The sequence below is a fragment of the Suillus fuscotomentosus genome, assembly GCF_016647785.1.
Source record: "Suillus fuscotomentosus strain FC203 chromosome Unknown F5891scaffold_18, whole genome shotgun sequence".
Lineage (NCBI taxonomy): Eukaryota > Fungi > Basidiomycota > Agaricomycetes > Boletales > Suillaceae > Suillus > Suillus fuscotomentosus.
This window is the reverse complement of record NW_024539530.1, coordinates 582634-608674: the sequence shown is the minus strand read 5'-3', so window position 1 is coordinate 608674 and position 26041 is coordinate 582634. Positions and strand designations below refer to the sequence as shown.

General features: G+C 44.4%; 5 protein-coding genes across 5 annotated transcripts; 2 read left to right on the top strand and 3 right to left on the bottom strand.

Annotated features, from left to right (window-relative positions):
* Positions 1-1289: 1289 nt before the first annotated feature.
* F5891DRAFT_1218008 (uncharacterized protein) lies at positions 1290-4863 on the bottom strand (the record flags this gene model as incomplete). The annotated part of the gene is made up of 8 exons (XM_041369349.1): positions 1290-1383; positions 1433-1572; positions 1632-1793; positions 1850-1921; positions 1962-2124; positions 2179-2326; positions 4154-4437; positions 4487-4863. 8 exons carry the CDS (start codon positions 4861-4863, stop codon positions 1290-1292), a joined length of 1440 nt encoding a protein of 479 aa, XP_041227811.1.
* A 3921-nt stretch (positions 4864-8784) lies between these two features.
* Positions 8785-9199, bottom strand: F5891DRAFT_1186815 (uncharacterized protein; the record flags this gene model as incomplete). The annotated part of the gene is made up of 2 exons (XM_041366743.1): positions 8785-9021; positions 9074-9199. The coding sequence occupies 2 exons, from the start codon at positions 9197-9199 to the stop codon at positions 8785-8787; spliced, it is 363 nt and encodes a 120-aa protein (XP_041227810.1).
* Positions 9200-9549: 350 nt separating this feature from the next.
* On the top strand, positions 9550-10308 carry F5891DRAFT_978936 (uncharacterized protein; the record flags this gene model as incomplete). The annotated part of the gene is made up of 2 exons (XM_041376825.1): positions 9550-9843; positions 9976-10308. The coding sequence occupies 2 exons, from the start codon at positions 9550-9552 to the stop codon at positions 10306-10308; spliced, it is 627 nt and encodes a 208-aa protein (XP_041227809.1).
* A 6121-nt stretch (positions 10309-16429) lies between these two features.
* Positions 16430-17947, top strand: F5891DRAFT_978935 (uncharacterized protein; the record flags this gene model as incomplete). Its single annotated transcript, XM_041376824.1, has 6 exons — positions 16430-16715; positions 16859-16869; positions 17105-17137; positions 17254-17344; positions 17561-17710; positions 17832-17947. The coding sequence occupies 6 exons, from the start codon at positions 16430-16432 to the stop codon at positions 17945-17947; spliced, it is 687 nt and encodes a 228-aa protein (XP_041227808.1).
* Positions 17948-18094: 147 nt separating this feature from the next.
* On the bottom strand, positions 18095-19696 carry F5891DRAFT_978934 (uncharacterized protein; the record flags this gene model as incomplete). The annotated part of the gene is made up of 8 exons (XM_041376823.1): positions 18095-18129; positions 18185-18212; positions 18256-18334; positions 18485-18687; positions 18742-18836; positions 19248-19345; positions 19494-19507; positions 19637-19696. 8 exons carry the CDS (start codon positions 19694-19696, stop codon positions 18095-18097), a joined length of 612 nt encoding a protein of 203 aa, XP_041227807.1.
* Between the last annotated feature and the right edge of the window lie 6345 nt (positions 19697-26041).

Below are 26041 nucleotides of genomic sequence, written 5' to 3'. Positions count from 1 at the left end.
TACCCATCTATGTACAATTCCCCCACGTCAGCCCACCCATCTATGCATTATCCCCCACGTCAGCCCACCCGTCTATGTAATACATCCTATGTTGGCCCACCCGTCTATATAATACATCCTCCGTTGGCCCACCTGTCTATATAATTATACCCCACCTCGGCCCACCTGTCTATGTAATAAATATTTTATTGCACCCTCGGCCCACCCGTCTATTTGATATCGCTTTCGTCGGCCCACCCGTATATGTAATACTTTTCACGTCGGCCCACTTGTATATGTAATACACCCCACGTCAGCCCACCCATCTATGTAATATTCCCCTACCTCAGCCCACCCATATATGTAATACACCCCTGTTGGCCCACCTGTCTATATAACAATATTTGCCTTACATCTCTCTTCAGCCCAGCTGTCTATAATATCCTACTCTACATATTACCCAGATGGGCCCACCCATCTCCATGAATGATCATATTCCCCTGGCCCATCCGTCAACATCAAGGATATATATATCATTGGCATACATGGGCCCACCCGTCTCCATCGGAAATAATATGTGTCCCAGCCCATCCATCATCATCGAGAATATACACAACATGGGCCCATGATCCGCTGGCCCGTCTCATACGGGATATTATGGAGGTCAGGTGGCCTGTATAATACAGAATTTGTCACTGTAGGGGCTCCCGCCGTTACCGCAAGAAAGGAACAGGAGCACACTCCTCTGAATCTTGTTGAGAACAGCTCAATGATTCATCTTTGTTTGAGCTTTTCAAGGTCTTTCATTGATGACCGAAAGACTTACTGAGGATGTACTAAACGAGGGAAGCGGAGCCTTGGTTATAGCAACAACAAATTAATTGACTCCTGCTGCATCCCATCACAGGTGTGAACTCGGATGACTGGCACGATCTGTCTAACATACTCCAGGAGCCGTTCGGCTCACGACCATCTTAGAGCAAATTTCACCTTACGTTTTTTCTCTGGCTAATCAATCACCATTGTGTCTAACATTCTCATTACCATAAACTAAGTCATCCACATGCTATCATCCGATTCCTAGTCTATGTCCATGACATCTACCCACAAGGTGGATGGAACATAAGCAGGGTCCAGTGCCGTACATCGCTTGGAGTTTGTTGGCTGGCATTGGACCGATGCGGGACCGATTCGACGATGAACAGTTAAGACTGTGGTCAGTCGAGATGAGCCAGATACCATCTGCAGAAGTCATCATTCCTTAAATACCTTGGTGACATGAAGCTGTGGTATTAGTCTGAGGCCGTCTGTTAGCAACAGGACGAGATGGAACCCTGGGAGGGTGCCCGCAGTGGAGCCTCCGCCTCACCAGGTGGTTGTAGATTGAGCTCCGGGTCGGGTTGTCTAAAAGGTATCAATTAGTTTGATGATTATTTGAATGGAGGGAACTCACCCAAGCCTCCGTCTGAGGTGGCGCAGAAATATTTCATCTTGCATGACTTGATGGTCTTCTGTTTGATGTGCCTTCAGCTCAATCGTCTCAGGTTCAAGGAATATAACGCCTCTGCGAATATGTACGTCTTTCAAGAGGATCTAACAGCCGGACCGTGACTCTGTTAAAATGACACGCAAAGTGACTGACCAATGCGTACCTTGTACCCCAGCGGAGTCACACCAAGTTCAAGCTGTGGTATAGCACGATATTCCACAGCCTCGACAGTTGTGAAACCATCGCTTAACTCGAGATGCAGCATGTCTCTCGGATACGTTAAGACTGGGCCCTCGTCCTCTTCTGTGTCCTCTTCCAAATTCTCCTAACTTGAAGGCCAGCCAAGGCCAAGTCCACTTGATCCGTGCGATTTTGCCTCACATTCATCAAGCTAAATGCACTAATGCCAATGTCGCTAATTGTTAAGACCATGCACAAAGGGTAGGACTGATTCTGAGGGGCTTGGCTTCAGCTCATGCGCTGCGCCCCTTACCAGAGTATGTGCCCTTAATTTCAGATTGGTGTCCAAGGAAAGTCCGAAGACATCCGAAGGTGCGGGAAACTTCGGAAGGACTTTCCGGACGGGTACAAGTAACTTCCGGATGAGTGCGGGAAAGTTCCGGAGGAACTTCCGGAAATTACAATGGGGTTTCGTCCTAATACAGATACGTGTAATGGCTACTCAGGACTTGTCCTGAGTAGAAGCAAACAGAGGAAAGGCTGCAAGGACAAAGTCCGAAGCAGAATAGGTCCGGAGGACCGCTGGAAAGTTCCGGACGAACTTCTGGAACTTCAGATGAGTGGAGGAGCGGAGGAGCAGAGAAGCGGAGCTCTGGCCTAGGGAGAAACTCCCTAGGCCTGAGATGGATATCAACTAAGTTGGAAGACTAGAACTGATATGAGGACTTAGAGTGAAGACTAGTGCGAGGACTAATATGATATTCAGACTGAGGTACTACAAGACATATACACGAGTTTATATACTAAGAGAAATAACGGAAGGATCAATAAGCAGAGTCTGAGGCTATGTACAAAGCATATGCAAAGTTATCAAATGCGAGTCAGAAATGAACATAGGTTAATGGATCAGTAAGCATACCGGTAATAGATATAACCGAAACAGCGGAATAGAGGAAATACCGAATAGGCTGTGTATAACGCTATAAGAACAGGAAATGAATTAGGAAGCTTATCTATATCGGATTGGAAGCGGATTTATACATTGGATCGGTCCGGATCGGATATGGTCCGGATGAGATGCGTGGATATATAGGATGTGGCATTAGGGCGATGGGACAAGGATGGATGATGCAGGCTAGCTGCGAAGGATAAGGGATCTGGACGTGGACATGCGGATGTGGATGTGCAGAGGTGCAGGGATCCGGATGGGTACTGGAGATATGGATAGGACATCCGAAGGTCCGGATGAGGCGTGGGAATATTATTGGATGTAGATCCGGAATACGGGATATGACACTAATGGCACGAATTTCTAGGAGAACTTGGCCTGTAAGACGAGCACGTTTGATGATACAGATATTTTGTGGGAGGCCGGTGTTCGGCAGGGTGGAGTATGTAAGGTTGGACTGCAGAAATTGAGAAGTTACATGTGAACTAAACTGTGGAAAATGATCAGTTGGAGAAAGGGTGTATGAGGATGCGATCCATGAGCAACAGTCATGAAGCCAAACCTGTGGGTGAATACTAAATATCAAAAATGCAAACCATCGATTAGAATTTTACTTGATCTAAAGCTGGACATGGATACTGTTTGTTGACCCATTTGATGATGTTTGCAGGTGCAGCGGGTTCAGCCATCGACCGTTCGAAAGCTAAAATTTAAAGCTAAATGATAGTAGTCGTCACAACTCTTGAGATGATCATTACTTACATTGGTGATGCAGCGGTATGTCACAATTGTGACCAACTCCATTCTAGGTTTGTTGACAGTCCTTTCCGAAATCCAATTAAATCATTTTCGAGTTGTATACACCTCTGTACGCCTTCAAACACGTCATATCGCACAAGATTCTCACTCAGGCTCACTATGGTCTACCAGAGGATCAGTCTGGATCGAAAAGAATGAGCTCTGTACCTGCTTTTGGAGGAAGGATGAGAGATCGAGCACATCGCTGATGTTCGGCCCCAACAGCGTGATTGTCCTCGACAACTGTTTTACTTACAAGAGTGACGCTCTACAAGAAGCTGTAGAGGCATCTGGTTTGCTAATTGCTACTTTGCTTCGCTTGCAAGTCTGACACATTCGTAGGTTGCTTACTTATTTTTCTACCGCCATACTCCCCAGACTTCAATCTGATTGAGGAGAGCTTCAGTTGCTGTATGTTCGGACATGTTTCATTTTATTCTGTCACTCACACTTTCTCTATAGTGAAGAAGTGGCTTCGAAGGCATTGTAGGGAACTCCAACACAGCCAGTTCCCTGAGCAGGACCTTCATGAAGCTTGCATTAGGGCTGTGAATGCCGAAAATGCGCGAGGCTGGTATAGGCATAGTGGCTATCTGTAGTATAATAGATGTATCAATGATGTATCAACTGTGGAGGCCTTATAATAACATTTTAAATGAAAACAAAAATTCCAACACTGGTATATGTGATGCTAAGCTATCAGAATGATAATATATTGTCATATTCGTCTACTTCCTTGTCCTCATCCATGTCCTCACCAACCTCCATGTCCTTGTCATCTTGGACACTTGACTCTTTGTCATTGTCACACTCCTGCTCTTCATCTTCGCCACTATCATCTTCCTGCCTTCCTTCTTCACCACCCACACTGCGATGAGGTCGACTGTCGCTCTCCCACTCGTCATCATCATTCTCATGTTCTTCCGGTCCTGGATCATCCACGAGTTCCGCGTTAGCACAATCTCTTGTCAGTTGACACAGAGCAATAGGGTGCCCAATCCCATAGTGCATATAACACATAAACATGTCCTGGTCGACGAATCTGAGCGGTTAACAGTTAAAATGACACCAGTATACAAAGTGGTACTTACATGCCCACATAATAAGCTTCCCAGTTGTCCAATTCACCACATTGTTGTGCAAATGACCTTCTGTGGCAAAGAGAGGTGGTCCCGCGATGAGAAACAAATGCAGGAATTAGATGCGCACTTCTGATGACCTGGCCAGGATCAAGAAAGCCAAACACATCATGATCAGAATCTTCAACAAACACGACCTTTGGAAGTCGCGCGCGGCTCATCCCTGATTGGTGATCGATCAAGGGTGCCATCCATCTGACATAGAGAACCTCAATCTGGTGCGTTTTTTTTGGACCTTCAGTATTGAGCAAGACGTCCATGTGGTAAATGCCCAGAACACGGGCATACCAATATGGATGTCGGGGTCTTGTTTCCCCAGATAAGACCATGATGTCAGCGTGCGTCTGAGGATTGATCATGTCATACTCTTGTCTAAGGTTGTAGGTTGTGTAATGAACCTGTCAAATGAAGTGTCATACACCAGAAAAACTGATCATGTACATAGTATACCTGCATTGTGTGGACAGAGTAGAGCCTGTTATTTAATATTATAACCAAATTGCGCTCAGCATCTGTGAAAGTATGATCGCAATAGCTGACGTCTAAGTTTCGAAGACGATATAATATGTGGTCCTTGAGTTTAGGTATAAACACCTGCATGATATTGTGAATAAGGTAAACATCAGGAGAACGGCACCACCTACTGCTACAGCCGGATCATTATCATGATCTCGAAGAAATCTGAACAAATCCAGTGGATTGTTGCGGCAAAGTGTTGGAATATAATGATGATCCTTCAACCCTACAGGCGGGTCAACCGGCAGCCATTCCGTAGAGTGCAAATCATGTCCTGCCACTCATTGAAGGACTCAATGACAATGTTCATGCTTAGCAAGTTGAGCTGGTGTGTCGAGTTTGTTGATCAGCGGATAGAATGCTTTAAGGGCTCTATGAGCCAACTCTCCCTGGATAGGAATCAATTTGATATGTAAAGAAAAAAGTAGAGATCAACGTACAATTTGCGATGTAAAGGAGTCCGTGGTCCCGAAGAGTCGGATTGAGTGTAAGTAGTCCCCCATAGTGTGAAATTTATAAGTGTTCATGTTAAATTTCTTGCCCTTTCAGCGACCACTCTCAGGATTCACGTTGTCTGCACCTGAGCGTTCATGGGCGGCCTTATGCTCACGAGCATTTTTTTCTTTTGGTAATTCTAGTGTGATGAAGGTGACACACGTGAAATCTCAGAATTTCCGTAATTGACGGGTCAGTTTCTTGAACGTCTCATCTAAGACTGTTAAGGTGGTCTCGGAATGTAGCCTGAGTTTGGCGAGCACGTGCCATTGGGCAAACCTGTACAGAAGTGTCTGTATGAGCACATCATGGTCTTCTGGGAAAAGTCCTTCGAAGACCGGCATGGCACACTAAGAAAGATTTAGATAGCATGCGTCGATAACTGAACCAATAGAACATACTTGCAAAATGTCCTCGAAGTCTCGTGCTGCGAGCCGTTTCATTTCGGAGGTGTTGTTCGCAAATTTGCGAATAACCCCATGACTGTATGAAGAGATATGACGAAATCTAAATTAAATGCTGTCAGTTTGAGTGATGAGAACAATGTAGGACAAACCTATTGTCAAGGGTTGCGACTAGGTGGTCACCACCAGGAAGGGCATAGAGCAGACAGATGAGGTGTGTGAATAGAGCTTTCCATGTACCTAGTTCGCACTCGTGCATGAAATCTACAATGAGCATGCGAAATACATCGAATCCTAGGGGTCCTAATTTTTCTACAAATGTGTTCTGATTGAAAATACTTAGTATTCCTGAGGGGATTAATTTTGAAGATACTCACCACGGTCGGCACCCAGGATCCTTCGCCAAGAGTCGCCTGTACCTTTGAGCCATTGACAGTGTTTCCCCCATTATAGATGAAGTTGCGGGCCATAGTTACACTCTCTAGACAGTAGACTCGGACATTGGCGAGGCGATCTCACATGTCTCTAAACAAACCCAGGAGGTTGAATGAGGCCTTCATCAGGAGACACCGTGGACACGGGCAAGAGCCCATGTCTTTGATTGTAGCTATTAAAATCCTGAAACAAAGATTGGTATGTCAATGAAAAAAGAAGAAGAAAATTACTTTTCTGGATAATTGGCCGAGTAAGTGAAAATATGTGGAAATACCCTTCTATACACACCATCTGGGCACCGGAGCACAATTCCATGGCGGTAAGCATGAACGAATTCCGCATCCAGAAGGTGCTTCCAACATGTGTGAAACAAATTGCGTCGACAATGCGCATAAAGCACTGCCATGCCAGTTTTCGATATTCAATGTAAAGTGCTGAAGACATCTTTGACATTGTCCGGAAGCTAAAAATCCGACGTGAGAGTGACATAAAGCATGGGAGGCAATTCACATATGGAGGGGAAAAAACCAACAAGATGGCATGTGCCAGATTTAGGTGCTGAGCGTGCGTACTTTGTTAAATTTCCGAAGTATAAGTAAAGGGGCCACGCTTTGGCTGTTCCAAACGTCGCAAGATGTGTTGCATCCAAAAAGAACATAAGTCCGACAATAATACGCTCGAGTGGGCAGCCAGGTTCTCTTGGTTGCCTGTGTAAGTCATCCTGAGCGTTTAACCAGGAGTCTGAGGTGTAGAGTTCATTGAAGACGCGCTCTTGACGGTTGTCTAGAGGATTCTTCCACATGCACTGAAAAGGGAAGAAATGGTATGCACCGGCTTGAATATCAGCGAACACGGAACGAATCACAGCAACCAGCGGGCGATAATGAAAACCAGGGATGCTAAATGACCTGGATGAGTCCTCTTTCGACCTTGTAGGTATCTCAATCGTGATATCCGTCTCCTGCCAGTCACCCGGAAAGGTAATAGTCCCCTTTCCGCCATTATTATCTAGCGCGTGCAAACTCTTTCTTACCGAAAATCCATCCAGGTCCTTGATATTGAAGTCCTCCACCTGGATCACGTCTTTAACAAGACGCGATACCTCTGCCTCTGATTTTTGATGACTACCAGAATTCATCCACATCATAAGATGGTAGATGGTCATGTTGGGGAAGGGGTAGGGTGGTCCAGAGGCCCCATGTAATGGATCGTGTTCCTGAGTATCGTGCGCGTCTGCAATCGTTGGACAGGTTGTAGCTAATAGTGAAGATGGAATAAATTTGTCAGGCTCAAACAAGGGGCACCTGGGATACTTTCGACAGAGTCCAATCGTAGTGAACACGGTTTGAAGAGAGTCGTGCAACGTTAGAATAAGTCTTTGAATCCTGCGCTGTGGTGGATTCTGATTTTCTGGGAGAGCAGATGGGCAATTTCCAGAGGAATCAGAAAGGTTGATATCTTCGTCAATAGGTAGAACATCGCTGAAAGATCTTGGGATTAGACGCGCGCGCCGCGAGGGATGCTGACCCGAGTCTACTCGTAATTCATAAGATAGAGGTATGACAAAGTGTCACGATGGAGCACACCTGGAATATCACTATAGCCTTCAGTGGCATCCCCCATGGCAATATCCAAAGCACCCGAGTCTTCGGATGCAAAAGTCGAGGCACTCGCGCGAGCGGTCCTGGCTTGGTTGACAGGCTCAGGTGGCAGGCATCCTGTGGGTTTGCAATGGGCTATAGGCTTCGATGAACGAATATTCATAGATCAAATCGGTTCGAGCTAAGAATTGGAAGGTATGGGAATCAACTTGCAAGCTAGTAGTACATAGTAGATTGGCAACTTACAGGTGCGATGCAGTTCCTGCTAGCTGCATTGAGCTGTGTGGTCAAATTTCGTGATGTCGACTCTCTTGCATGGTCCCGCCTCTTTTCTGCGGCTAACTTGCTTACTTTCTGGTAATACTTGCACGTAGCACGATGCCTGTCGACTCCGCGAAAATCTGTGTCTTTGTTCCATGAGCAATGCAATGCACCACAGGACACCATTAGAAAGATGATGGCGAGCAGAATCCCGGGCGGATGAAGTAGGTGCATTCCAGTACTGTAGTAGGTGCTAAAAGGTTGAGCGCTCAGCACTCAGTGAGCCATAACGTACAATACCAATATCATCCTCATTTAGGTATTTCACCATATTTGTCCAAAAGCGCCAGACAAATGTTTAACATAAGTATATGAGTAGTCAATATAGATTGTCGTCATTATATTGCTACATAGCAGTACATTTGTAGTATGAGAGAAAAAGCTAGTTGTAAAGAGAACTGGGTGAGAACTTTTCTGCTAAAAATAAGATAAATACATTCGAGTGAGTGACAACTCGAGGAAGCAATAGCAGAATGGTTCAAGACTCCTGGCGGTTTGACACCCATCTAGATTGGTATTCTGGTAACACATATTTTGCCTTCTCGACTCTCTGTGCCCACAGATCTTCCTCGCACTTCAGAAGTGTCAACAATTGAGTGTACTGCTGCACACGGTTCTGTGCAGCAGCATAACTTGCATATACAGTGTCAAGGCTGAGCTGAATAAATAATAGATCCTGGTCATCGTCGTCATCGTCGATCCTGTCGAGCGCCATCTACATCAAACTACTCAGTGCTTGTGAATAAGGAAAATAAATATCTGCATACCATAAACGCCTGCACCTCATGTTTGCGGTCAGCATTTTGAATGCTTGCACAGTTGTTGGGGCCTTCACGAAGAGAGCCAGGAAGGTTACGAGAAAGTGGTAATGATGCGATTGATGATAAAGACATTATGGAAGTACAGACTTGAAATTAAATTGAATTGTGCATTGAAACGTTAAAATGAGATATTTTGGTCAGAGTAGTGCAGTATTTCAATTTGTCACAGCTCTCCTCTCCGAGCAGCCATAAACCGATGTGGTGTATTCCAGTTTGATCTTAGAACATCGGGCCTGTATCTATCGTGAGCAGCGACAATGTGTTATGATATATGGTCACTTTAGTCGAAAATTCAAACCATATGAGTTCACAAGGATGACTTGGATATATAAGGCAGGATATCCTAATTGGGGCGTGAGAGGTCTGGGTCGAGGCGAAGTCAATTTAAATCACTCACCCGGTTCAAAGAGTACTCAGCAAACATGACATTCAATTCTGACTCTGATTCCTGTAGCATGGATTCCCATTCCTCTGATTTCAATGATGGAGCTGAAGTCATCTTGATGGACGCTGACTTCAAGATTGAGGCTCCTGGAGGAGGCGAAGGGGACAGTCAATCAAGGAGCTCTACCCCGGAAAGTCACAAGGACTGCGGCGGCCCTGAATATTGTGCGTATGGACAAGGCTGCCATGCATATTCCTGTGGTTGCTATAATTATAGGGAGATGGAAAGGTACAAATACCTCAAACTCTCACCTCCAGACCTAGTAGAGCAGGTACGTCAGACGCGCAGGTCATGCGAGGCATTCTAATGAGTCTAATTCAGGTAGTAGAGTCTGGTAGCAGCAACATGGGAGATACCAATGTGTTAAGTCTGAAACAAAAGATACGTGACGAGAATGATGTAGTGCGTGCTCAGTTTTTTCATCAATCCTGTGAATGAGGTACTCACCACTGCACAGACTCTGCATAGCTCCTCCCGCGACATTACCGACATGCAGACAGGATCAGTGCCCGACATCAAACTTCCGCTATCGAAGTGCAGGAAGCTCGGCGAGCAATCCGAATCGTTCAAAGGGGGATTAGCTCAATCCCTGGTTGAGATCAGACAAGAAGTTGTGGTCTTGGGGGAAGCTCTGATTAAGGTCAAAAAAGGTCTTCGTAGGCACGGAGCCACTATCCTTGCGATCTGTGAAGTCTTAGCTACTGTCACTGATCAGGAGGGGGGTTGCGAGTGCTAAGCTCTGTGACACAATTCAATATACCTGCATGAGATTTTGCCTTTGCTATCCATTGACTTGTCATCTTTTCCGTGCTCTACTGCAATAGTAGATTATCGAAGGACTTCGAGAATGTGCTCCAGCGTGTTTGACCTGTGACAAAATATAGTTAGATGTGAAGTGATCCGTGCTGATGAATTGACATTCACATATTCATAGCAAGGCTTCCTTTGATAAACACCGCAGGATTCTCTGTCACGCTATTCGGCCCGATCCCATTGTTCAGGGTCTTCATGGTGTATGACCTTTAAGACAATATAGTTAGACATCAAGTGTACCATTGTCTTCTTAGATAGATGATCTATAGATAAACACCTATAAAACCAAATATCTCCACGGTCAGCGATTCAGACAAATACCAATGACTGATAATGTGGTCGTTCGTGGGTGGCTTGTCTTTGCTCCTAAGGTACAGTCAGGAATGTATAGCTCTGCACAACAGTCAGCAGTCAACAATCAACAGTCAACAGTCAATCCAACAGTATGGATATGAAGCACAATGATAACAGAAACAGAACCCGATTGGTCAGCGATCAACAACAACAACAACAACCAAACAACAGCAAAATTATCAAGAGACACAGTCACTCTAACAGTATAGAGATGACACAATACAAACAGACACTTCTCCTAACACTTCACACAGCAACAATGATTCGTACACAAACTTAGTGCAGCAAGTTGTGTGGAGTTACAATGATAATCCCCCTCAAGAACAAAACAGGTGAGACTACTGTCAGACCTAGTCAGAGCTACCATAGCACTCTTAGCCTAATATTGAACCTGCTGCCAAGGAACTCATAATGAGTATTCAAACAGACTCAGGAACGGGCGGCCTTGGACTTCAATACCAAGTCCCCTTTTCAATAGCTAAAGCCTAACTCGCAAATGACTACTTTGGCCCAGTATAACACGCAGATGTCTGAGGTCAGTGATTCACTGTCAACACCTAAAGTCTCCCCACAAGACTATCCTAAGTCTTCAGTGGACAAAAGAGACAACACCAAACTTCTGGGTAAGAATGAGACTGAAACTTTGATACTTGAGAGAAAGTTGATAGGAAGGAACAACAACACAATCAGACTGCTACAACAGAAACACCAACACAGTCACATTCACAGAGACTGTTAGCAACAACGATCACGACACACAGAGACAGCGATCAAAGGAGATGGTCAGCACACACAGTCACCAACACACCACACTCAAACTTGAGAGACACAGAGAGTGAAACAGAGAAACAGAGATGTTAGTTTCACAGTCACAAATCTCAGACACGTTTCCAGAGAGACAGAGAGAAAAACAATCTCAGAAACAATCTCAGAGAGACACAGACACAGAGAGATAGACAGACACAGAGACACAGAATAAAACAAAAAGAGAAAAAAAACAAAAGGAAAATAAAACTAGTCTTGCTAGTTGTCAGACACAGTGAGCTCAAGGTATGTGCTAGATGTTCAACACAGTGAGCTCAGATATGTTGTGCTGGTTGTTGAGCACGGTGAGCTCCAACCTTGAACCACACTTGCTGAATGCTGATTCACACTTCACTCACAATTTTATTCTGAGAGGGTAAAAGTGGCACTTGGGCATGCATTTATTGGGCAAGAAACAGCTCCTTATATAGACAAATTGGTGGCTATACTACTAGTTTCTCGTACTTAAAGTTGTAACTTTACTGTGATAGTACCAAGTCACACGATATCTTTGAGTCAAAAAGTAAATATTCATAACTCTCGTTGGTATAATGATGAGTCAGCAAGAGCTGTGTATAGCCCATGGGTCAGGTGTCTCTTGATGACTCAGCTAGACAAAGAGTGAGAAAGTGATTACATATTGTGTACATATGTTTGTGCAATCTGTGGCTGATGAATTGATTGGTAGCATAATGACATAAGATGCATATTTAAGGATTTGTAAGCTTTCCCACAGGGTAACCTTATGCAAACATATTTTTCATAGTCACCTGATATGTGTGAGAATCTTTCTGAGTCATCCTCATGGCTGACTAAGCAAAACTCATCACAAAAATAAATGTACAAAAATATTCAATCCACTCGCGTATAATCTCGTAAAATGAAAAAAAGCGAAAAATATTCCCTTAGCCTTAGTCTGACTTCAGATCACAGGAAAAATGATTTTATAGGGCATAGGGCTCATAGGAGAGTATTAGTCATCCATGCACCGAACCAGTTTGGTGCAGGTCACCGTGCTTATTGGTTGATGATTACATATCTTCGGCTAGGCTTCCACGGTCCTCATTCGCATTATTCGGTCTGAGTCCATCCCGGATCTGCTCTAGCATACTTGACCTTTCAGACAATAGAGTCAAATGTTAATTATACCATGCTGATTGGTTGAAATTTACATATTTGTAACACTGTCAGCCTCGATCGTATTCCTGTGTGTCCATGAGTATTATGGACAACTGAATCTAGCTTGCTACTTACTTGTTGATCAGAAGGTTGATGTTGATAGTTATGGGACTGGGCCATGATGATGCACTTGCGATGTTTTGGGCTGGAGGAGACACAGAAGAAAAGTAGAGAGGAAGAGATGGTGGAAATATATAAATGGGGCTCTGCACACGGATGCCAAAGTGTGGTTGGTTGCGCTGGCGCCCAAGGTGACAGAATCAAGTCCCTGAGATAGGTGTTTGAAAATTTCCTAGACGCTTGAATGTCTACAAGATGAGCACGAGCAATACAAGAGCTTAATTTTCGATCCAGGCAAAAATCCAGGCCAGGCCAAAGCCGCCAATGACGGCTGGCTTTGGCTCAGCTCTGGCCTGAGCTGTGGCCCGAGTACTGTAAATGTAAAATTGCAAGTATGGTTTGAGATATGAACTTGAAGTACTCACCTGTACAGTGGGAGCTGGCCGGATATGCGCAGATACATGCGGGGAGACACGGCAACAAGTACTGATATGCAAAAAAGGCCGGAAGCATTTGAAAATGAACACCAATGCACGAGAACGTCTGCGAATGTGTCCAAACTGAATGAGTGACAGAAGCATTTAGAAATAGATGCAAATGTGTGAGAAAGTCGCCAAATTTGTTGGAATGCGAATGAGAGTGTCGAGGGCAGGTGAGCTCGGAGTGATTCTCTTCATCGAGCGAATGTTGGATGAGGTGCAAGATGCCCCGCCCACCTTGCGGGCGGGGCATCAGTAGACCTGTAAACAGATGACATAGGTATTTAAAGCTATGCGCATTGTCCCTAGTACGCGCAAGACCAGTGACATCAAATTTAACAAGTGTGCAAAATTTGATGTAAGACTCATGTTTGGCCGTGGTCCCGATGGTGCTGCATGTGGTGTTTTTTATTTTGACATGTTGGATAGGTTCAGACAAGGAATAAGACCACATGCTATTCTAGATGAGGTCGAGGTAGTTGATCACATGTCATATCCCGTATTCCGGACCTACATCCAATAATATTCCCACGACTCATCCGGACCTTCGGATGTCCTATCCATGTCTCCAGTACCCATCCGGATCCCTGCACCTCTGCACATCCACATCCGCATGTCCACGTCCAGATCCCTTATCCTTCGCAGCTAGCCTGCATCATTAATCCTTGTTCCATTGCCCTAATGCCACATCCTATATATCCACGCATCTCATCCGGACCATATCCAATCCGGTCCAATCCGATGTATAGATCCGCTTCCGATCCGATATAGATAAGCTTCCTAATTCATTTCCTGTTCTTATAATGTTATACACAGCCTATTCGGTATTTCCTCTATTCCGCTGTGTCGGTTATACTTACTACCGGTATGCTTACTGATCTGTTAACCTATGCTTCATTTCCGACTCGCATTTGATAACTTTGCTTATGCTTCATACATAGCCTCGGACCTTTGCTTATTGATCTTTCCAATAGTCACTTAGTATATAAACTCTTGTATATGTCCTGTAGTTCCTCAGTCTGAATATCATATTAGTCCTTGCACTAGTTTTCACTCTAAGTCCTCATATCAAGCTGGGAAGTATACCTATACAAGATATATCATATATAGCAGCATTCTGAAAAAAGTAAACAAAAATTTAAAATGAAACAGAGCAGGTTCGAACTCAAGCATTCCACTTGGAACATTCTAAATTCACAACCAAGCTGTACCATTAAGCTATCAGTGCTTTTATATCTGATGTTGCTAATAGTATATAATCACCTATAGGTGATCTCCTCACAAATTTTGCTAAGTCTCGCAGCGCAAGCATCTTGATCAGTGTGACATCTACCATACACAAAGCAATTTAAGTTCTACATGATGCCATTTGCCTTCCATATGCTCAGGGAAATTGAACTTGGTGTATTTTGTGTAGGATACACATAGTGAATACTAGCAAGCTACCTTGACTTCATTAATGAAATTCTAGCTAGGATGTTCACACAAGCTTTTTTATAGGCATACCATAGGTCTGATGCTTAGACCTATGAACTTGCCCTGGATCGGACCGAATTTGAGCTGTAACCAATCAGTTGCACAGGTCGGGAAAAAACCTTTGGTAAAGATCTGATCTATTAGCTTTACAGCATAATTTATTTATTTATGTACCATGTCTATATTCAACCTTGTATTTGCCTGGTTTCCGGGTGTTGTAAATAGTTTTCTCACTATATTGCTACAGCCTAAAGCAGCCGCTGGTGGTGTACTGTTAAGACCATGCACAAAGGGTAGGACTGATTCTGAGGGGCTTGGCTTCAGCTCGTGCGCTGCGCCCCTTACCCGAGTATGTGCCCTTAATTTCAGATTGGTGTCCGAAGAAAGTCCGAAGACATCTGAAGGATGTCCGAAGGCGCGGGAAACTTCGGAAGGACCTTCCGGACGGCTACAAGTAACTTCCGGATGAGTGCGGGAAAGTTCCGGAGGAACTTCCGGAAATTACGATGAGGTTTCGTCCTTTTACAGATACGTGTAATGGCTACTCAGGACTTGTCCTGAGTAGAAGCAGACAGAGGAAAGGCTGCAAGGACAAAGTCCGAAGCAGAATAGGTCCGGAGGACCATGGGAAAGTTCCGGACGAACTTCTGGAACTTCAGATGAGTGGAGGAGCGGAGGAGCAGAGAAGCGGAGCTCTGGCCTAGGGAGAAACTCCCTAGGCCTGAGATAGATATCAACTAAGTTGGAAGACTAGAACTGATATGAGGACTTAGAGTGAAGACTAGTGCGAGGACTAATATGATATTCAGACTGAGGTACTACAAGACATATACACGAGTTTATATACTAAGAGAAATAATGGAAGGATCAATAAGCAGAGTCCGAGGCTATGTATGAAGCATATGCAAAGGTTAACAAATGCGAGTCGGAAATGAACATAGGTTAATGGATCAGTAAGCATACCGGTAATAGATATAACCGAGGTACCGGGAACAAGGAATACCGGATAGGCTGTGTTAACATTATATGCACAGGAAATGAATCAAGAAGCTTATCGTATATCGGATAGGAAATGTATCTATACGTCGGATAGGATTGGATCGGACCGGATCGGATGTGGTCCGGATGAGATGCGTGGATATGCAAGATATAATATTAGGGCAATGGGACAAGGGTGAACGATGCAGGCTAGCTGCGAAGGTAAAGGGATCTGGATGTGGATGTGCGGAGGTGCAGGGATCCGGATGGATAGAGGACTGCAGACATGGATAGGATATCCGAAGGTCCGGATGAGGCGTGGGAATATTATCAGATGTAGGTCCGGAATACGGGATATGACATGTACAGTGAGGACATCTGGGTTCTTGGAATTCTGCCCCATTTGTGCCTTTCACCCAATGCACATCAACATGACATAATCCATTTTTATAATATATTTTGTCATATGTATAATATAATAATATACTAATATTTTCTACATCTTGTAAGGACAAGGCAATTTCGAAATTGGTGTGACTGTCTGTGAGCTTTGGAAGAGTGAGGGAGGGATGTACTTAAGGAAAAGGCTCAAGGATTGTGCAAAAATGGAGTCGGGGACTCGGTGTGTAGGTGCCATTACAATATAATATAATACATGTACTTGGCTCAGCTGCCGGTGACCACACTGGCACATGCACATTGCAAGCAGTCACCATGGACAACCTGAACCAGCTTCTGCAGCTCTTGCAGTGTGCTGACCCATCTGGGCTGAAGATTTCACTGGCTGCTATTTTCTGCTTCATCAGTCTAGCAACTAGTCTCAAGAATGATATCCTTTTGGTGCAGCTCAGAGACCAGGACATCAGTAAACCACCTGCTAATCTCTCACCAAGTCTTTCGTGTTTCCTCTCTGCTATAGTGCTGCCACGGTCTGGTTCAGAACCATGGTTTGAACTGGACTTTTGGTCCAGTTCTGGATGGTTCAGTCCACGGTTCTGGTGTCAGCCTGAACCAAACTGGAAATTGGTTCTTGGTTCTAGGTCCTGCTGAACCGTTCCGAACCCTTCTCAACTCTGACTTTGATGCCACTTACTTTAACGTTGACTGAGCTTTGGGATTTGCACTCTACTCTTCTGCCTTTAGCCTTTTTGAAGGTACATACTAAGTAATCAAAATTTTGATTCTCTCACACACTGACATTTGTTTAAATATGTCACAGATATATGTTTCCTTGATCACCCACGCACTCAGATCCATCTCTCCTCGTACACTTCCTTTCCCTTGCAGTACTTTCTCTGGATCCACACCATGTGTTGATCAAAGAGGGCAGTTTATCATGAGTGCTGAACCAGTATACTCAAAGTTGCATTTATCCACTCATGACTACAGGTTCAAGCAGGTCATCACTTTCAACATGGACAAGTATGTTGGCATTCCTCGTGACCACCCAGAATCCTACCATACATTCATGTTCTCTCATAGTCCATCTAGTCCAGTCACCCTTGCTGAAGAATCCTATACTAATTTTATAAACACAGTCGATATTCCCCTCTCCCAAGTCAATTTACGGGAACACCAAAGACTTGGTCGTGGAATGCAACACATACGAGTCTTGCATCAAGGAGCCTAGTATGTCTCATTTCTGCACCTCCTGTTGTCCCTTTCCTTGTGGCTTCTCTGCTGTATGATTGTTCTGTCTTCTTGACACGTCCACTGATTTGGATAATGCTCGTTCCTATCAAAGGCCCCTCCCTCGCATCCTGGACTCACATCAAGACACTTGCTTTTGACACCATTGGATCGAACCTCCTACCATCAAGTTCAGTGCCCTCTCGCTACCTTCAGCATCCTCCCACTACCTCTCTGACTCAGGGACTGGTGCTCAATCTTATGCTGCTGCTCGCCGCCATCCTCGACCCATGCCCATGATCGCCATCCCTTCGCTGCCAACTACTCGTTATCGTAACTGCTCTCCTGATACCTCTATTGCACATGGTAATTGGGGAGGAGCAGCCATGTTGTTAGATTAGTTACTCAACATGCATGTAGACTACTTAGTACTTTGTCAATGTTTTTTGCGTGCTCTTACAATTTGTTTTTTTTTTGTTCGGTTTAGGTTCGGACCCCAAAAAAACCAAACCGGACCATAGAGAACAGTTCTCTATGGTCTGGTTCTGGGTTCAGATATTTTGTAGAACTGAACCGATGGTCCGGTTCTTGGTTCTCACCTAGGACCCTCTGAACCGGACCACAGCAGCACTACTCTGCTAGCTGTGATATATCCATAGATGACAACACCTAAAAAAATTTATTATGTGGTGACATATGCTGAGGTCCTTGAGATCATCCTTGGGAAACTGAGCACACATTGTCTCGCATTCATTCAGAAGCACCATTCGATGACCAGCTGCAAGCTGAAACACAGGCATTTTTGTTTTACCTATGGTAGACAGCAATTGCCTTACTTACATGTGAGCAAAGAGATACCTGTGCCATCCTGTACATGAAGTACCACCACTACCTTATGTGCCTCCCCATACCTTGAAAGCTTTCATGTAGTGCATTGGCATGACAGGATATGCAGTAATGTCATTCTTCGTATCAGCGCCAGTAGAATGCCTAATGTTGAGGGACAGGCCGCGAGGTGATTGTGTTCACATGGCTTAGAGCTCCATGGTTGAGAGGTGTCACAGTGGTTGAGTTGAGGATAGTTGCCACGCATAAAGTTGTTGACAAGTCAGGCATGACAGAGACACCAACATTGCACACAAAGATATGGGTGTGTCGAGAGTGATGGCATGGCCCTGGATAATATTGCCCCATCTGATCCTTGCTGTGTTATAGTATTGCAGCATGGAGGAGCTGTCCTCGCCAGCAGTCAAGCATAGAGCGGAAGGGATGGAGGCAGTCATCCAGAGCTGGGGATAGGTAAATCCATTCTGGACCTTGAACATCTCAGCCTCATTGCCATCCTATAAAATAACTATCATGAGGAGTGCTCAATTACTATAAATTTGAGTACCTACCTTGGACCAGCCATAGGCATAAATAGTGTTGGCTGCATGCCATGCAAGGTCACGCTGTTCAGCATCTTGTGCTTTCTGCTGCTGAAGGACCAGCTCTTGTTCAGCATATCATTGAGTGGAGACTGGTGGAAGTTGTGACAGATGGCAAGAATTTGCAAGCATATCAACATCTTCAACAGCACAAGCTTTACTCTTCTTGGTGCATGTGACAGGAAGGTTGGATGGTCCAGCAGAGGTTTCTCAACTGGCTGCAGGAGTCACAGATGCTGGTGGAATGGTAGCATAAGGGGTTTCATGGGGTAGGATTGGGGTAGGAGCATGTGTCTCTAGGTCTGGGGTGGGTTGAATTGAATCTGGTGTAGGACTTAGAGTCCTTGTGGCCTTTTAAAGACTATTTTTGCGTTGTTCCATAGGTCCTCGCATTGCGTGCGCTAACGCTAACATGGCATGCATCTTTTCTGCTATCAGCCGAGGGCTGCGGTTCACGTGCGTGTATCGGACTGTACTGGCTTCTCCTCGGCTCCATCGCACATTCTTATCCTGTCCTATCCTTGTCCTCTGCTGGTCAATTGGTGCATATTTCACTTGATTTGGAATAGACTGACTGTATTTCCGATGCTATATCATTTATATCTCTATTAATTTTGTCATGGACCCTTATAACCTACTACCGCTACCTACTCAGCTCCAAATAGCGCTTTGGCATGCTCCAATATATACTTGTACTTAGGGATTTTCATGTATCTTCTTACCTCCCATATAGAATCTATCATCCGCTTGCATGCATTATTGTTCGAATTTAAAATCTAAACTTCACATCAACTGCTGCGCGTGTCTATCTAACGGCTGCATTATCATATCAATCCCTTGTTTTGGTAGCTGCTGCACTACTTACAAGTCTACCATCTCGCCATTTCGCCTTGACACTTTGCAGCACCCATACATTATTCTGCATGGCTGCGCCTTACTGCGCATCAATGTATCTTTGGCCGCTCAACCTCACTTCATGCCGCGTCAACAGCAGCTCGCTCACGCTCACATCACATTGTGCTAATCCTTGCATTTCATCCATTCTCAACCTCCCTTATTATTTTCCTCCAATTTTTACATAGAGGAATTGTTCTCAGTAGCAATCCCCTTGGGCCGAATTATATACTTGCGTCCAGAGGTCTATTTGAGTTTTACCCCATTTCACCCTTCCTTCCCCTTTCACCCCTTCTCATCTAGCTATCATTCCTCGCACACACCAATGACAATGACAACATGATACAATGATTCCAACACACCCCCACAACAACATGTTGTTGCAAACTAACATGAAACAAGTGAAAGTCTGGATTGATGACAATGAAATAGAGGACGGGGAAGACACTTCGTGAAGATATCGACAATGTTATTGTGAGTGGAGAGCCACTTAGGCTTGAATGTTCCAGCCTCGATGTGTGCGCAAATAAAATGGTACCAAAGATCTATATGTTTGGTAAGGATGTGGTTGGCAGCTTCCTCACTCAGAGCTATGGCTCCAGCATTATTGGTGTAGAGGCAAAGGGGCAAAGTGAGCAGGAGCTTCAAGCACTCAAAGAATGAGATGAGCCACAAGCCGTCCTGAATGGCAGCTGTTAACACCATATACTCAGCTTTGGTGGAGGAGAGGGCATGGGTAAGTTGCTTTTTGAATGAATGAGAAACAGGGCCCCCATTAAAGAACCATACATATCCAGATATGGATATATGGTCCTCGGGGCAGCTGGCCCAATCTGAATTGCTAAAGCCATGGAGCTCTGAGTTGACTGACACACCCCCATAATGTGTATGAAGGGAGATGGTGCCAGCTAGGAAACATAGTACGTGTTTGGCAGCTGCATAGTGGCATGCTTTGAGGGAGCAGTTGTATTGTGCGAGTTTCATGACGGCAACCGCGATATCGGGATGTGTGTACATGGCTAGATACAGTAACTCACCGATGAGTTTGCAGAACTCAGAGGTCAGATTCTCAATATGAGGGTGAATGTTGGTGTCATGTCAGAATGGGAAGTGAGCATTGTTAGAGTTAGCGCATAATGGAGATGAAGGTACGAGCACAGGAGAGAAAGCTTAGTAATATGTACGAAGTATGAATAATGTAGGAAACAACTAATAACCAGAATTATCCAAGACGGACACGATTTGTCATTGTCAACACAGACCATGGACAAGTCCACACTTACACATACACAGTGTAAGACCAATGGTCTTTTCAGCTGTCATATCCCGTATTCCGGACCTACATCCGATAATATTCCCATGCCTCATCTGGACCTTCGGATGTCCTATCCATGTCTCCAGTACCCATCCGGATCCCTGCACCTCTGCACATCCACATCCGCATGTCCATGTCCGGATCCCTTATCCTTCGCAGCTAGCCTGCATCATCCATCCTTGTCCCATCGCCCTAATGCCACATCCTATATATCCACGCATCTCATCCGGACCATATCCGATCCGGTCTGATCTGATGTATAGATCTGCTTCCGATCCGATATAGATAAGCTTCCTAATTCATTTCCTGTTCTTATAATGTTATACACAGCCTATTCGGTATTTCCTCTATTCCACTGTGTCGGTTATATCTATTACTGGTATGCTTACTGATCCATTAACCTATGTTCATTTCCGACTCGCATTTGTCAACCTTTGCATATGCTTCATACATAGCCTCGGACTCTGCTTATTGATCCTTCCATTATTTCTCTTAGTATATAAACTCGTGTATATGTCTTGTAGTACCTCAGTCTGAATATCATATTAGTCCTTGCACTAGTCTTCACTCTAAGTCCTCATATCAGTTCTAGTCTTCCAACTTAGTTGTTATCCATCTCAGGCCTAGGGAGTTTCTCCCTAGGCCAAAGCTCTGCTTATCCGATACTCCGCTCATCCGCTCATCCGATCCTCCGTAGTTTCCAGAAGTTCATCCGGATCTTTCCTGCGGTCCTCCGGACCTATTCTGCTTCAGACTTTGTCCTTGCAGCCTTTCCTCTGTTTACTTCTACTCAGGACAAGTCCCGAGTAGCCATTATACATATCCATATCAGGATGAAACCTCATCGTAATTTCTGGAAGTTCCTCCGGAACTTTCCCGCTGTAGAAACTACAATACAATGAGGAACAAAAGAAGCTCCTGACTGTATCTGTAAAAGTTGTAAGGTCACGCGCTGCCTAGTCTGCGTTACTTGAGAAGCAAGTGCGTTCGACCCTATAGGGGAAGTGAGTGCAGCAAGGATCTAGAAGTGTGCGCTTAAGCGAAGCGCGAGAAAGTGCAGGAGCGCGCAAGGTACAAAGGCGCGGGAACACGCGCGCGTATTTAGCGCGAAGCGTGGGAAAGTGCGCGCGCGTATGCGGAAATGAGAAACTAAGCTTAAGTAGTGATATAAAGCAAGATAAGAGATATAAGAGTGCAAAATGTAAAGGAATAGCTTTCTACTATATTCTGCTAAGTAGTAAGTGGGTAGTAACTAGTAAGTGAAAAGTAGGAAAAGTAAGTTAAGGTGAAAAGTAAGGTGTGAAAGGTAAGTAAGTAATAGTATGTACTGCTGGCGCTTATATAGCGCGCCTAAGCGCGGTCATGCGGAGCCGAAGCGCTACCGAGTAGGTATGTAAAGATATATATAAGTGAGAATTCATGATAAAAATAAAGGTGGAATGATATGCTAATAAAAGAAATGGAAATATACGCACTAGAGGGCTTGGTGGACAGTGGATGGATGCTTCTGGATGGCTGGCGCTATAGGGCGCGCAAGCGCGGGAAAGCTGCGCCTCATATAGGAATTAGCTGCGGGTAGCGCACAGAGTAATGCTATGAGTTCGTGCTGTATACTCCTTGGTGAAAACTACCATATCACGCCATGAGAGGCATGATTCTCTACACCGCACTCATCTGGAAGTTACTTGCACCCGTCCGGAAAGTCCTTCCGAAGTTTCCCATGCCTTCAGATGTCCTTCGGACGTCTTTGGACTTTCCTTGGACACCAATCTGAAATTAAGGGCACGTACTTGGGTAAGGGGCGCAGCACACGAGCTGAAGCCAAGCCCCTCAGAATCAGTCCTACCCTTTGTGCATGGTCTTAACATCAGCCTTGTATAGGCCATATTTGCCATTTCTCAGACTCTATTACATCCTACATTGCTTTTGACATAGTGCACGGTATTTTATTGTCAGCTGATGGTCAAGGGTCATCAGCTCGCATTGGCCTTTCTTCAGATCCTTCGCGCATCCTCTGTCCATCCTATCCATATCCTCCGTTGATTCATTGGTGTATACCATACTCAATTAGTATTAGACTGACTTTATTTCTGAAGTTATTTCATTTATATTCTCATTACATGTGTCACTGACCCTACTTACATACTTATTGTTATCTACTCGGTCCTGAACAGTGCTTAGGTGCACATACATATATATCCCATATTTATGAAGTTCATGTATCTTGTTTCCCCACTGGAAATCTATCACTACTCTGCACACAAAAACAAAACATCTGCACTTGCATTCAGTAAAATTCCGGCTTATCTTGGTGCATGTCTTTCTGTTGGCTACCTTACTTGAATATATCAACACTTTCGCGTGTCTGTCAGCTTTCACGCTTTCTATACATTGGCTCGGTCTCACACTCTAAGTATGCAAATGTACCTTCACCCGCACATTCCTACATCACCTCATACGTACAGTGCATCGTACCGCGTCGGCTTGTATCGCTTTGCATTGCATCGGCTCACATTGGCTCACCCTCAGCTTTCGCGTTTTCTTGCTTCTCAACTTTACTTACTAGTTTCCCAAGTTCCCCTCAGCATATTTTACTTAGAGGAATCATTCTCAGTAGCAATCCCCTCATGCTGATACTATACTCATGTCCAGAGGTCTATTTGAGTTTTACCCCACTTCACCCTTTCTTTCACTTTCACCCCTTCTCATCTAGCTACCATTCCTCGCACACAACAGACTGGGTACATACATTTAGCGAACCTTAGTATATATACTGTAGTGTTATTAGAATAAAATGGAGTCCAAATATTATATTCAATCCTATCCTAAAGTCTAGATACTTCTACAAGTGTCCATAGGGGAGAAACTGAATTGCAACCAACTAAGCCATGTTCTTTGAAAAGGTACGAGATATAATCGGTTTGATGCATCTAAAGCTCGCAGGACGTACAATTTTGTTCAAATTGAATCCCAAGATGTTTTGACACCGGACCGAGATCAGTTATGCCAAAATGTTTTGCAATCTGCCCCTTTATACTAATGAGGAAAGGGCGGTTGCTGGCAGCTGCAAGGCCATCATCAACATGCCAGGCAATGATGCAAATGATGCGCTCACCCTCACCATTGATGTGGTCGTACACAGAGATGACATAATCAGCTTCTATGCAGAGGAAACTGAGATGCATAAGAACTTCATGCAGAAGTTCATACCAATCATACACTGCTTGTTTGAGACCATATAGCAAAGAAAGGAGGTGGCAGATGAGGGCACTGATATCAGGTGCAAAACATTCAAATCCCAGTGGTTGGCACATGTACACATCCTCTGTGAGTTTCCCTCAGAGGAATACACACTTTATGTTGTTGTCATCAGCAAGGGGATGAGATGGTGCTGGCAGTAGAGCAGGACGAGGAACAATAGGGATTGGAGGTACATGTGCATCAGGATCGTCTGCAGGAGGAATCCCTTGGAGCAGGCATCCTGAAGATCTCGCTGTCATTGAAGACATGCTGCATCTGCAGCGAGTTGCTCGCCAAACTGTTGTCCATGCTCATTTGGATTCACAATCCTTCCAGAGCAACAAGCAGGAGGCACAGGTGGAGCATTCAGAGGTAAAGCAAGGGGAGGGGTAGCCATGGAACATGGTGCAGCATCTTCCTTGTTGTTGTCATCACTGTTGACATTAGAAAAGGGTCTAAGGCCGATGATGATGATGATGATGATGATGATGATGATGATGCAATACAATGATTCCAACAATCACCTTGTCAGGATTCCAGAACACAATTTCAATACAGGCCATCCTGTCATTTTAAGATGCTATAGAGGCAGAATTGACAACATGTATGAAAATGTGACAGCGGATAGGAGAGTGTGTAACAAATTAAATCTCCTCTACAGCACACTCGGCAAGTGCATCAAGTCTTGCATTGTCATCTCCTCCTGCATCATGCTCACATCCTTGAGATAATGGCACCAAACCGTAGGCATCAGAAGGAAGCTAAAGAAGATGCAATTCACGAAGCCAACTTCACTGCTGCTATCTAGGCTATCAGAGAGAAGAAGACTAAGAATCTTCAAACAGCAGCTGCAGAGTTCGAAGTCTCATACTGGTGCTGAGGTACAGATGTATGCATGCAGTCAACCTTATTCAGGACCATATCAGCAGTACAATCACAATAACTACATGAACCACAATACTTAATGATAATATATTGCTGTATTCAAAGCTTCAAGTTTGACAACTCAATACTCAACACCAACAAATCGAGAGCTGCACAGAGAGTCAAAGTTAACTGTGCCGGTGCTATGGCGAGGTGTGACTCAGTGTGACCATATTTTGCAGATTAGCAGTCAGACCCTGAATTTTCTCAGCTTTCATCCGACACCACACCACAATGTCCTAAAAATAAGGAAAAATCAGATTTATATAGAGGAAGTATGAATATACAATACTTTAAATTAGTGGAAGATAATATGAAGTGGTTGATGAGTTACAAAAGATTTGCTGAAAAAGTTGCAGAACACCCGGAATGATAGTATTGACTTTGGCCAAGCAAACAACCCTTTTGGTACTGTGACAAATATATACAAACACGTGTTGGTTTCACAACTGAAAATCTTTATGCAAACAACTGTAAAAGTGTTAGTGTCTGGAACCAACCGATCAGATGCCTCTTGGCGCAGCTGCTCCCCATGTAGCCTTGAAAGGTATATTATGATGGATGACTTCCCGTGGGATTTGGAAATCCAGATCTCGTTCTAAACCTTAAAGTTCGGAGGTTCAGCAAGGTAGAATTTACATCTAGAAACTCGTTTCTAAACCGTGGACACTGTCAAATAAACTTCATGATCTAATTCTACTTCCTAAACTCTAAACATGACATACAACATCGCTGGTGAAACTCTCACTCTGACTGATGACAATGATAAAGACAATGAATTACAGAGAAGGCTCATTGGAATTCTCGGTGTCCTTATATTTGTCAGAGCTGAACAATCACGCTATGAATGCTCTGAATGCTGACAAACAAGAAGAAGACATCTTATTCATAGTGACC